At 42.1% G+C, this 13,647-nt stretch overlaps 1 protein-coding gene across 2 annotated transcripts in view; it reads right to left on the bottom strand.

Moving 5' to 3' along the window:
- Positions 1-13,647, bottom strand: part of crebbpb (CREB binding lysine acetyltransferase b) — a 202,247-nt gene that overhangs the window by 55,309 nt on the left and 133,291 nt on the right. For both annotated transcript variants that reach the window (XM_084329454.1, XM_084329455.1), the window contains exon 5: positions 13,164-13,277. In XM_084329454.1, the coding sequence (XP_084185580.1) occupies positions 13,164-13,277 (114 nt within the window). The remainder of the gene's footprint in view (positions 1-13,163; positions 13,278-13,647) is intronic.

Raw genomic sequence — 13,647 nt, 5'->3', positions numbered from 1 at the left:
GAGGTAAGGCCTTTATGTTATGAATCTTGGGGTAATCAGATGTTCCTATCACCGCCATCAGAGCGTGTGTGTGTGAGGTTCGCGCCGACAAAAGTACGGAGAAGCGATTTTTCAGACCCGCTTCTCTTCGTACATGAGGACACACATACTATCGATAATCTAGCGTTTATTTGAAAACGATTCATAAATCAGCCGAAAAATTACAACGTGTTTTGTGTATTCCACTAAAGGGCTATTATCGTATCTTTCTCTGGAATTACTAGAAATCTCCAAAACTATACTCTTATTCAAAACGGTATAAAACGGAAATGTACAGATGAAAAAACAATCCGTTTCGTACATGTTAACTGGAAGCAACTCATTGACGATCACTGTGTTATTTAGATCTATTGCTATTATATTTGATATGTTTTATGCACTCGCAAATAAGTCCTATTCTCCATTGGATATAGCGTTTGCACGGAAGGGCCATCAGCAGAGGGCGCTGTTGGCCCGGAATGAGTTAACTCTTTCATGGCCATAAGCTTCCCCCATCCTTTTCATGACCATTTTCGCAATATTTCATGATCTTTATAGCTATGGAGACAATAGTATGGCTCATTTGACAGACTTTCTAGTCCAATATGTAAAAAATTGTTTTGTTTCTACACAGTAGTTTATTACACGCTAAACATCGTCCATTTCCAAGATAATCCAGTCTTTTTCCATAGATCGCGAGATAAAATGTGTTATATGCAATAAACCCAAACCGTTCTGGTTGATCCCCTGGTAGTCTTAACCCGAAAATACGATTGTTACAAAACACTTGGTTTATGTCCGGTAAAGTAATACACTGTGATCGTTACATAAACATGTTTCAGGTTCGGTAAAATAGACATAGGGGGTCCTTACCTTAGCCAGAAGGTAATCCAAAAAGAATAATTCCAATGATCCCATCGGCGATCGCGATTACTCATTTAAAAGTAATTATGCGTGTTTACGGGACAGGTTTTGAGGCGAGCAGATCTGCTAGCGATTGCTTTGGAAGAGCTCCTCCCCCTGAGATCGAGTCTCGATAGTCCGGTTCATTCATTGACTCTCCTGTTCCCTTTATATCAGAGTTCAAAAGGTAGGCGGTACTGCCACCTGGTGATATTCAATCGGCATTGCAATTCCAACGTGGTCAAACAAGCCAGGGACACATAGAATGATGGTTTAGAACGAGGATCAGAGGAAAAATATCAAAGGATCAAAACCCGAGAAATCAACCGCTGGCGAGATAACCTGAGAAATGTCGGATCTGGCGCTGAATGAGTTAAGGGACCAAAAGTTATTGGACAAATATTATATAACAATCATTTGCAGTCAATGAGTCTGGAACCCAGACACTGTCTTTTGTCCCTGGTGATGCTCTGCCAGGCCTCTACTGCAACTGTCTTCAGTTCCTGCTTGTTCTTGGGGGATTTTCCCTTCAGTTTTGTATTCAGCAAGTGAAATGCATGCTCAATTGGATTCAGGTCAGGTGATTGACTTGGCCATTGCATAACATTCCACTTCTTTGCCTTAAAAAACTCATCTCATCTGTCCATAGGATGTTGTTCCAGAACTGTACAGGCTGTTTTTTTTAGATGTTTCTTTGGCAAATTCTAATCTGGCCTCACCAGGCAAAGAATTGTTCCGTCATCCACCACAGTTGTTTTCCGTGGTCTTCAAGGTTTTTTGGTGTTGCTGACCTCACCAGTGCCTTCTTTCTTTAAATTTTTTTACCAAACACTTGATTTGACCACATCTAATGTTTTTGCTATCTCTCTGTTTTGGTTTTTCAGCCTAATAATGGCATGCTTCACTGATAGTGACAGCTCTTTGGACCTCATATTTGTTGACGGCAACATATTCCAAATGCAAACATCAGACTTAAAATTAACTCCAGACCTTTTATCTGCTTCTTGTGAATGTAATGAGGGAACAACACACACCAGACCATGGAACAGCTGAGCCAATTGTTGTCCCAATAATTTTGGTCCCTCAGAAGGGAGTTAGGCACTAGGGTTGGGTACCGTTCACATTTGAACCGATACGGTACCCAACGGTACCTTTTTTCGGTACTAATCTACCTACCTCAGTTGTGAAAAAAAAAGATCCAAACTTCAAATAACTACACTTCGACCGTTTTCGGCTTGCCATTGCCCCAACTGCTTTGTTGTTGAATCAAGTCAAATCCTAGGTAAGCGTATATATTGTGCGTGTGAACGTTGACATGAAAAGAAAAAGTGTAAAAATTAAAATAAAGTGTTATATATATTTATATATATATTATATATTATATATTACTGTATCTCACGTGAATTGATACCTGTACGTGTTTCGGTAAGTACCTTTAAAAGTACCGAATTCGGTACCCATCCCTATTAGGGACATATAGAACATTTTGCAATTCCTACACCATTCACCTGATTTGGATGTAAATACCCTCAAAGCTGAAAGTCTGCACTTTCAAATCTATTGTGGTGGTGTAAAATTGTGTTGATGTCCAAATATTTATGGAGCCGACTGTACAAGTTTCATACTCGTTTTACAGGAGGCTGCCATGGATCGCGTCAGTAGCGTGTCTAATGGAGCTACCATTAGACATTAATAGTATATAGTGTCTATGAAGCAAGGTTTACAACAATGTTGCTGTAGGATGTGCTTCATTTCGCTATAATTGTTTCGCACTGTTGTGTTTTACGCATGTATAGTTATTCAGCAATTATGCACGTATTATTCTTTTGGGTAATTATTGTTTTTCCAAGACAGAGCCAGCAAAGCAGATGGGTATGTGGAGAGGCAATTTGTTCCTGGATTTGTATAATCCCTTCATATCATGGCACATCCAGTCCTCGCAATTCAACTCGCAACAATGACTGTACTGTGCATATTTACAGTGAAAAAAAGTTATTGATTTGGGGTAAATGTTTTGTTTGTCTGTTTGTTAACCATAGGCAATGTTATTGTGAGAAAGGCTTACTAGAATGAAAGTAGCTTTCTGAGTCATTGTCACTGGCATCAGTCAGGTGATAGGTGGCTAAAAGGCAGTTGCTAAGGTGGTGCAGAGGGACTATAATGAAAGTCAGCAGTGAGCAAAGCATAAATAACATATTTCATTATATTCTAATGTTGGAACATATGAATAAATGGCACATATTTTGATCTTTGGCAAGTGGCCATGGTATAAGCAGAATAATCACTGAGTAGGTGTGGGGTAAACAGTTTTAAGGCACTTCATGGAGGCTCAACTGTGCATTGGGTGGTTCTTCACCTCCACGTTGTGCCTTAAAACCATTTAACCTACAGATTGTCCCTTACATATATTTTAAAATTTACTAAAAAATATATATATATATATATAATTTATATGTATAAAATAGATATATATATAATCTTTTTTGTAAGTATGTACTCCCCCCCCCCCCCTCCCCCTCAATTAAAATAATACATCTAAAATAGATATTCTTTTTAACAAAAACTAAATCTCCGGGGCGCCCTCGTGGCGCATACCATAGTGCCTCGCGCACCTACGCGGCCGACCCGGGTTCGATCGCAGCACCCGACGTTATTTGTCGCCGTCCTCCCCACCTCTCCTCCCGTTCGCCCTCTCCTCTGTCGGTCCTGCGTGACCAAGAAAAAGCTGTAAAAACGCTAAAATATATATATATATATATATATATATATATATATATAAAAACTAAATCTCCACCAAAATTCTCAAATTAATTTTAGGATTATAATCTTGAATAGTGCTATTAAAAACAGAAAATTGCTCAATGAGCTCGAGTCATGTAATTCTTCAAAGCAGCACTCTGCCGAGTCTCTGGCTGCTCCGCTCCCTGCCGTGTTGAGCGCTGACAGGGAGAGCACGCTGCTTCTGTGGGGGATTTAAATCCGTCACTGGGCCTATGGCCAATCAGAGAGCAGCATGTTCCAGGGCCCTACCCCCCACTGATAGCAGAACCACAGAGCCCCTCCCCTGGGTGTCAGATTACAGGCCCTGCTGTTCCACAGGAATCCTCTCCGCTGGTCTGGTCTGTGCAGCTAACGACGAGCCAGCACAGAGCAGCGGCTCAGAGAAACGGCCTGCAGGTGGCACCACTTCATACCGAGCAGCACAACTAGCTTTTGGCTTGCACATTGTTAAACCAGGATTTCACAGACTGTGGTTGGGACTCCATGTGGGATCCCTTGAAAGAAAAATAGGGTCACTAGGCAAAAAAGAAAAAAATCCATATCAAGCTAAAATGTAATAACATTTGTCAGCAATCTTCTTTTGCCAGCTTGATTTACTTGAGGTGGAAACCCCTATAATATTCAACACAACAAACCAACCAATCAAATTGATTTATAAAGCACATTCCTGTGTACCTATGCTTAAAAATTAAGTCAAAGTTTTAAATGTTTGGTCTTTCAGCTTTGTGTGTTATGTCTATATTGATTAGTTTGATCTATAGAGTAGTTTGATCACTTGTACAGCACTTGTTTTCAGTCCGCTTTACTCAAAAGAGCTGCTTGGCATCAGTCTCCTTGAGGAATGTAACAGTTTATGCAATCAGTGTATATGTGTATAATATTAACTCTAAATGTGTGTTCATTTTAAATACTGTGTGGTACTGTCAGATGTTCAACAGAGCTGTTCAGAAGGCACAACATTTCAAAGGTTTTCCCAATCCTTTCACTGCCACACGACAGAAGGTTAACCCTTTACTATCACACAACCGACGGTTAACCTGCTGTTGTGTGGCAGTGAAAGGGTTAACCTTCTGTGTATTGTCGCAGTGAAAGGGTTAACCATTTGATAGTGCGGCAGTGAAAGACTAATATAATAAGACTTATTTGTTATAATAAAACACAAAATAATTGTGCCCTAATGATGAGGATAAGCACTCAATGAAGAAACCCACTCCCAAAAGAAAGTCTATAAATACTTACTTACACTATGGAACTACACACTATGAATGTATTACATGGCCTATAACGACCCCCAAACAGCATTGCCAACATCAACAGCCGATGCTACATACCCTACCACATGGCCCCTAATGGCCACCACAACCCAACATGCAGATTGGGGAGTGAGAGCCAGTATAGCACCAGCGTTATCAAGTGGGCACCTCCCTTCGCTGGTGTTACGAAGTTAGGTCCACGACACCTCGGGAAGACTCGACAGTTAGTTACAGATAACTAAGGCCTTGTCCAGACTAAAAGGATTTTGATCTTGTTTGTTTCGTTTATTTAAAAAAAGGTTTCCGTAAAATCGAAACCGTCTCAAGATAATAAGTGCGTGCCACATTTTTTTTTACAAAATAAATGTCTTTCCTGTTTTTAGACGTCGCTCTTTTATTTTGAAAACCCCGACCGGAAGTGTTGTCGATCGTTGTTTTCGATAACTTGTGTGTCCGGTTCTGTGCTTTTGAGCAGACGCTAGTTTTCAACAGATATGAGAGACACACACACACACATCGCAGCTTCACAGGCAGCCGGTGATGAGGAGGAAGAGCTGTGGATTTTAATCGGCAGGAGAGAGAGAGCTCAAAGCCGTATATAATATAATATAATAGCCCCGTGGTGCGGTCGGAGGCAGCTCAAACTACCTGAGTTGTAATAAATGTATTGATTGATGTTTAACTTGTCCATGTGTGTCCAGTGCTTTCGACTAGCAAACGTTGTACCTCAGGATACCACTGTAATTGTAGCAAACGTCTGTATTTAACGTTACCTCAGGATACCACTGTCTATTGTATTTAGTTGGTTTAGCTAATGTTGATAGCATTGGATAGCATCAACGCTAGCTGGCTACAGCTCAACACCAACCATGGGAATACTATTTAATAAATTATGGAGGCTTTTTAATCGTCAAGGTAAGAGAGGATTTGTCATGATCAACTGAAGGGGTATGCTATGGAACACTATGCGCTTGTACACTTCTAGCCAGGACATATCTGGTGTCTGGACATATAAGACATATGTATCATGTTTGTTTTTTTGTTGGCTGGGTTTTGCATGCGGATTAAGGGAGATGTCAATCTGTTGTCGATGGTGGTAGTACAGGTACTACTCTGTACATGCCATTGTTGTTGTGATGTTTTCACACGCGGGGTAAGGGAGAGGTGGGCTATCGGTTCAGGAGAAGACGCGTTTTGCTTGTAAATATGGTGACTCAATGGGGGGCATCTTCAGAATTGCGCACTCTGGGAGCTGGTATCAGAGAGTAGCGTCTTGGAGCGACTGAGTGGCGCAGTGGGCAAGGCGCTCGCCACTAACGCAGGAGATGCTGGTATCGAGCCCAGCTCTCGGCGTTGCTACCGGCTTGGCCGGTCGTCATACTAACACAATTGGGTGGGAAAAGCCGGTGGGTGGGGATTGGACGTTGTGGACAGCGACTCCTACAGGTCGGTTGGTGCGCCTGTACAGCAGAATCAGGAATTATCAGGGGCAGCGTGAGCCTCCCACGCGTTACTCCTCGCCACTGAGAGATCGCGCTGTTCAGGTGAAAAGATGAGACACCTGCCTCCTCGTGTACCGGAGGGGACACGTGATGCAAGGCTTGGTCCTCACTGCAGCCGACCAGTGGGAGGCATAGTCTAGCAACGTTCGAGACGGGGGAATTGAAGGGAGAATTGGCGAGGCGAAATTGGGATGGGAGAAAAATAAGGAAAAAAAGTGGATAAAAAAAAATTGCGTCTTCAGGCTGCCAGAACGCAGTTCCGTGTGGCTGAAAGGTACAAACGATCAAATACTTTGCTGATACGACCGAAATCGTTTTAGTCTGGACATGGCCTAAGCACCAAATAAATTACAGGTATAATTAATTTATAATTCTATGGATGTCACAGTATGATATTTTTATGGTATGAGTAATTACCATGGTTTCACAGTATTAGTTATTTTTTTTAAGTTTATTTTTGCGTATTTATTTTTATTATGGAGTGAAAGACAAACATTTTATAATAACTTTCTCCCTTTTTGAAAGCGTGAAAACGATCAGATACCATAGCTTCTAAAATGCTTACGGTGAATTAACTATGACACTTTTAACCTCTTAACCACAGGTCGGCAATAGGCGGCCCGCGGGCCGAAATTGGCCCGCCAGCAATAATATCTGGCCCCTCAGAATATATATAAAAAAGGAATATAAAAAAAAAAAAATAATAATATTTTTTTTTAATTATATATCAGACCAACTAGGCTAGGCTATATGTTAGCTATAATGTCCAAATAGAGAAACTACCACCACCTAAAGAATGCTTATTATACTTTGTTTTATCCATGTTGAGAGTGAATAACAGGTAGGCAGTGAGGTGCAATGTAGCGCTTGCTCAACATGAAAAAAGTCAGTGGCCAGCGCCTGGTGCTGAAATAACAAACAAGCAGTGTGGTGTGAAATTAAAACACCAGTTCAGTAAGTCATTCAAACTTTATCTTTACTAATATATATATATGACTGTGACAGCACCACACATGTGAACAGTAACAATGCAATTAAACTGAAGTCAAATCAGAGCAAAAAAAGCTGAATCTGCTTCAAGAAGATGCGATATATTTAGGGCCGTCTTAAATCCTTCGAAGCTTCGTTCGATGGCACAAGCTTCGAACATTTAAAAAAAAAAACGAAGTAAAAAAAAAAATAAATAAATAGATTTTTTTTTAATGTTCGAAGCTTGTGCCATCGAAATAACGTTTATCCATTCAACTAGCTGCTGTACTGCTATGGTAGCTAGCCTAGCCGCAATGCTATGGTCGATCCCATTCACGTTAGCATGTAAGCTAACAACTAGGGATGCACGATAATTATCGGGCAATTATGACGTCATCCCGATAAACCCGATAACGTTATTGATAGCTCCGATAATATATAATACATTTTTTGGTTAAAAGAAATCCGGTGTGGGTGGATTTGGATGAAGGGCGCTTGTTTTTATTATAGCCTCCTCCCGTTTTGCCAGTACTGTGGTACGACTGATAGCGTGTGGTTTAGGAACAGGGAGTTTTTCACAAATCCAGCGCTCCCTTTCTTGGCTGTGACGTAGTCACGTTACATTCGGAGGCAGACAGTCGATCTGCCAATTACGTCCCACCGCTTGCACCCACCTCTTCTTCTTACCACCAATCGGAAGCTCTCATTAGTTTATTTACTTCCGGATTGTCAGCCATTATTCTACTCGGAGCTAACGTTAGCTCCCCGCCAGCCACATTGACAAGTACCAGCGCTTATACATTACTGGCAAATGTCTTGTTGCACTTGTGGCAAAGAGCGTTGTCAGCATCGACTTTAGTAAAATAGACCCAGACTTTTGAACGTTTCGTTCCGTCCGCCATGATGAGAGCAGAGCTGTCTGTACTCGGCAGCACCCGTGTGTGTGTGTGTGTGTGTGTGTGTGTGTGTGTGTGTGTGTGTGTGTGTGTGAGTGAGTGTGTGTGTGAGCACAGCCCGCTCCTCGCGCAGGCAGAGACACCGAGGCAGGAGAGATATAGAAAACGGCCAACAAGATTAGTTTGCGACGTTTAAATTCCTCAACAAAAAAAAAACTCCATAATTTCTCAAGTACCGATAGCAGTACCGATGACGTCGGAGCTTATAAATACTAAAAAATATATATATATATATATATATATACACATTTAAAAAAGAAATTATAATACAATAAATATCGGTTATCGGCTTGAGGAGCATAAAGTTATCGGTATCGGTGTCAAAATCAATATCGTGCATCCCTACTAACAACAAGAGCGTTAGGTTTAGTGTCTCGCTTTTTGAGAGACATAAACTCTCTGCTCTTGGTGGTACATTGTGTTGATGACTCTGCACCCCCCCTTAACAACTGTTTGTATTGAGCCGTATTGTATTGGACCCATTCTGCAATGTTAAATAACGTTTATCCATTCAACTAGCTGCTGTACTGCTATGGTAGCTAGCCTAGCCGCAATGCTATGGTCGATCCCATTCACGTTAGCATGTAAGCTAGAACGCAGCGGCCCGCCTGATCTCAAACCTACCGAAGTCGGCCCATGTCACCCCACTTCTTAGGGACCTGCACTGGCTCCCCATTGCTGCACGAATCCGCTTCAAGGCCCTCGACCTAGCATACCGTGCAGCAAAGGGAACCGCTCCCGCCTACCTCCGGTCAATGGTCTCTAACTACACACCCTCAAGACCCCTACGCTCTGCATCTTCTGGCCGCCTCAGACCTACTCCTATCCGAGCTCCGGGAGGGTCATCAAAGAGAAGTCGCCTATTCTCAGTCCTTGCCCCACAATGGTGGAATGAACTACCCACCCCAGTTAGGACAGCCGAATCACGTCCAATCTTTCGCCGTCGACTAAAGACGCACTTCTTCAACCATTATCTGAATAAAAAAAAATAAAAATAAAAAATCTAACCCTAACTAACCGTACTGTCATGCACTTGTCCTAATAAACTAACCTACACTGTGACTGTAGCACTCAACACTTTGATGAACATTGTTGCTCAGCTGATAGAGTTGTGCCCTTCCTGATGGCTTGTCGTACAGAACTTGTAAGTCGCTTTGGATAAAAGCGTCAGCTAAATGACTAAATGTAAATGTAAATGTAAGCTAACAACAACAAGAGCGTTAGGTTTAGTCTCTCGCTTTTCGATTTTCATTTCGAAGGTCAGCCCTAGCTACATTAGGTATATAAGGAATTACAACAAAATATTTATTAACTAAATAAAAAATACAATTAGGCTTTAACCCTCTAAAGCCGGGCGCAACACTAGACATGTTTTGTAAAACATTAAATATCTTTGGATTTTTTTGTGATAAAGACTTGCTTTATTGTATCGGAATCGATTGTCATCTAAAAATGTTGTGCATCTCTCAGAGAATGCGCGGATGTAAAGCATAGAATCTTGAAATATCTAGATTGGTTGTTTTCCCTGGACTGCATCTAATCTGCTGTATCTATCCATTTATCATATATCTATGTCTGTCACTATAGCCAATGGAAATGCTAGAAATGGTCACGTAGACTGGGAGAACCAATGGAAATTCCTATTGTTTCTCAATAGTCCAGTGCGCTCCACAGAAAGGGCTGTCAGATAGACGCATTGGTTGCGCGTAATGTAAGATAGACCGATAGAGAAGCGCTTGTCTCTGGTTTTATAATAATATGGCAAACAGACAAAGGTATAATGTTCAGTGCAAATGTGTATGTCGTTTACAGTTTATTATGTCACCTATGCAGCTTGTTTATTTTGTCCATTCTCTGCCTCTGCCACAAATGTATGTCTTAAGGGGTCCCCACACGGCGAGCGATTTTAGCCAGGCGACCGATTTTTTTAGCGAGCCGACAGACAGAATTGTATCGCCTTCATTGTTATGAATGAGAGAACCCACACGGCAGGAGATTCTGAAGCGACGGTCGCGCAGCTATTTCTGTCGCCTCGCTCAAAATCGCCTCGATCCTATTTTTGGAGGCGACGGCAGGCAGGACAATGAGGAAATAACATGACTTCTACAGTAGTTCTACTGGTGTATCATTTGTACACCATTAATGTATCATTCAATACATTCATTGATCAATAACCTCCGTATTATTACCATGCTACTTATGTTCATTATTATTAACGGGAACAATTTAAATAAATAACGTTAGTTTGAGAAGCTGTAGTGGCCGCTTGTCATTAACTAATAAATGAACAATGCGCCACGATGCACCTACTAGTGTTTTTATACTCGGGTAACAAAAGAAGTTGTGGATGTTGACAGAGTTTAATGTCCAGGCTGCAGCTGATGTAGTTTGTAAGGTTTATTGTCCAAAGAAAATTATGGTTGAGAACAAAACAGTTTGCGTCTTCCGTGAAAAATACACTCTCTCAGCAGCTGCATAACAATACTTGTCCAATCGTTGGTAATGCACACATCGTAGCGATCAGGCATGCAGTAATGTCAGGAAGAATGAGGAGAGGTTGTATTCGTATATGGTGGTTTAATTCCAGCTCAATATGGGTTTTACAGGTTAATATTCCCTCGTAACGCGCAACACAGCTACCTGCTAGTGCTAGTGAAGAGCTGCTAATATGCTCACTTCACAACAACATGACGTCCGGTCCCGGCGGTCCGTCCTCCTATATCTCCCGGGGGGAAACAAGTAACCACACCCCCAGCTAGACAGAGCGACGGTCGCCTCTGGTGTGGGGGGATAAGCGATTGTCGTTGAGCAACAGGCGATCGCATCGCCAGGCGACGTCTGTCGCCCGCCGTGTGCAGACCACTTTAGTTATAAGGTGGTCTGTCACAGAGTTAAAATGTTTTCACTATAAATATATTAAATTAGCCATTGTTTTTGTTTCCGGCCACCCATACAATGGCTTGGAAAAAATGTGGCCCTCGGCCAAACTTAATTGCCTACCCCGGGACCCAGCCCTATTTTCTGAAAATCCACCAAAGAATACATACCTAAGTAAATGGAAGATTGCTCCACTTCTACAAGGTCCATTTGCATGTTCTTGGCATCTAGGGACATCTATGGATCTCAGGGAATGTATTCCCAGTGTCAGAAATATTGTTTCTGTTACTAGGCTTGATTAAATTGTAATTAACCAAAGGAGAATATTACTTTTTTTTTTTTTTTTATATATCTTTGACGGTGAATAACACCATGCTAAAAATGACCAGACATGAAAAACTCTGAAATCACATGTACAAAAAAATCTAAGAAATCAATAAAGGGAAGACGATTAAACAGAAAGTTTTGTAGATACAGTACTGAATTCTGCCATCAGGACACATGCAATTTGAAATATGATTATAGAATATAGAATATCAGGCCTATAAATTACTTTATTGTGGCCAAGTTGCACATCTATGGATCGGGCCAAATCTGAGTTCAATCTGGATTTAGTATCACCAGGTGTGCAGCAAAAAACCGCGAATGAAATCTACTGTAAGTACAGTTACTTTTTTTATAATGTAAATTTCTCCGACATTTTTCATCAGATTGCAACGCCGTTTTTGGCTAGACGTTCACAGAAAGGTAGAGAAACCAACTGTGTTATGTTTTATGGCAATAACGTTCAGGTTTGTGAGAGATAATCCCGAAAAATAACAAATAAAAAAGTGTATCCAGAAGTCAGATGATTGACAGGGGCTGTCATGAGCTAGGTAGTGTCGTTTTTCAAAATTCGAAAGCCCATCGAAAGCCCTGGATCTCTTCCTTCAAAAGACGACTCACTTTTGGCTGCGCCACTTCCTCCCGTCAAAATGCGCCGGTTTCCGACGAATTTCTCCCGATGAGCAGGTTGGCACCTTGCATGGTTGCCTCTGCCATCGGTGTGTGAATGGATAATATATTAGAGGAACAAATTGTAAAGCACTTTGGATAGGTCGGCGCGCATATCCGCGGGGGGTATCCGTGCAGTCACAAAACCATGCAAGGTGCGAACCTGCTCATCAGGAGCAATTACAGCAACTACAACAATCATAACATAAGCACTCGACGCTGGCGCTTACAGACACCAAAACTGGACTATAAACAGAGTCGCGTGTGCCGCATGTCTGCAGCCGCATGAGTGTATGTGTCAGTTTTCGAGTATATTCGGGGCTTTAGGGATCTGCGCTTATTTACCACCACGTTTGTGAAGACGGCAGGTGCGTCGCGTTAACTGGTCGGTGCAATTGGCGGTGGCCGTTGTGGATACCGAGCAGATTCCGCCGAAGCTCATTTACATAGAAAGGGGACATGTTCCGCCCATATTACCTCATTTAAATACGCGCCAATTGCACCGGATGCAATGCTGACGGAACTCTTAATTAGTATTTTGTGTCTATGCCTCATTTCTGCTTATTTGTCCACTTCCTGATATCTGCCAACAGCGAACAGCCTGTCAAGAATGCACACTGCTCCACGAGCCAAATGCACAGGGGAAAACTCCACACATAATGGGCTTGTCTGCTCATCCGCGCAATGTCCTTTAGTGGACAGCTCACAAAGACGGAGCAGAATCCGAGTGCAAACCCTGCACAGGTAAGGGTGCAATTAGCACCGCGCAATCCATTCTTTGTGGATCCCGCCCTAGGTCTCTGAATGGATGCCAATCACACCAGTGTAAAATGAGCAGAGCAGTTGTGATTGGAGGATCAAGAAAAGAGGGCGGGGTTTGAGATAGAGCTCAAATTGGGGCAGGTACTCACGCTGCTGGCTCCTCTTGTCACTAGCATTCTTCAGGGGCAGGCAAACCGGACAATCGTGCCGCGTACAGTTCTTCCAGTGAGAGATGATCTGCCTGGATGATGCACAATGAGCCACTGGAGAGAGATGGAAGAGAGGGAGAGATGTGAGAGAGAGGGGGAAGAAAGAGCAAGGGGTGGCGGGTGTGGGAGAGAGTGAGGGGGCGTGGTGAGTCATTGGCGAATAGCTGACATTGTACAAGATGAGCAAAATGAGACAATTCTTTTTTGTACGGAGACACCTAGAAACACGTAGGATCGATAACTCAAAAGAGAACCCAGTCAAGGAAAACGTGTCAATCTACAGAGCTGCGGAAGGGAATGACAGAAACTCATTAAGTGCAGCTGGTAAAATGCCTTTCTATCTACACTTGGCCACTATCCTGAAGACCCAACAACGATCATGTTAAGTTGATATTTAGTATTACACCAGTATTTATGGTATATG

Source organism: Notolepis coatsorum (assembly GCF_963971535.1).
Source record: "Notolepis coatsorum genome assembly, chromosome: 14".
Classification (NCBI taxonomy): domain Eukaryota; kingdom Metazoa; phylum Chordata; class Actinopteri; order Aulopiformes; family Paralepididae; genus Notolepis; species Notolepis coatsorum.
Note: the sequence above shows the minus strand (reverse complement) of the source record. Positions and strands in the feature narration are given on the sequence as shown.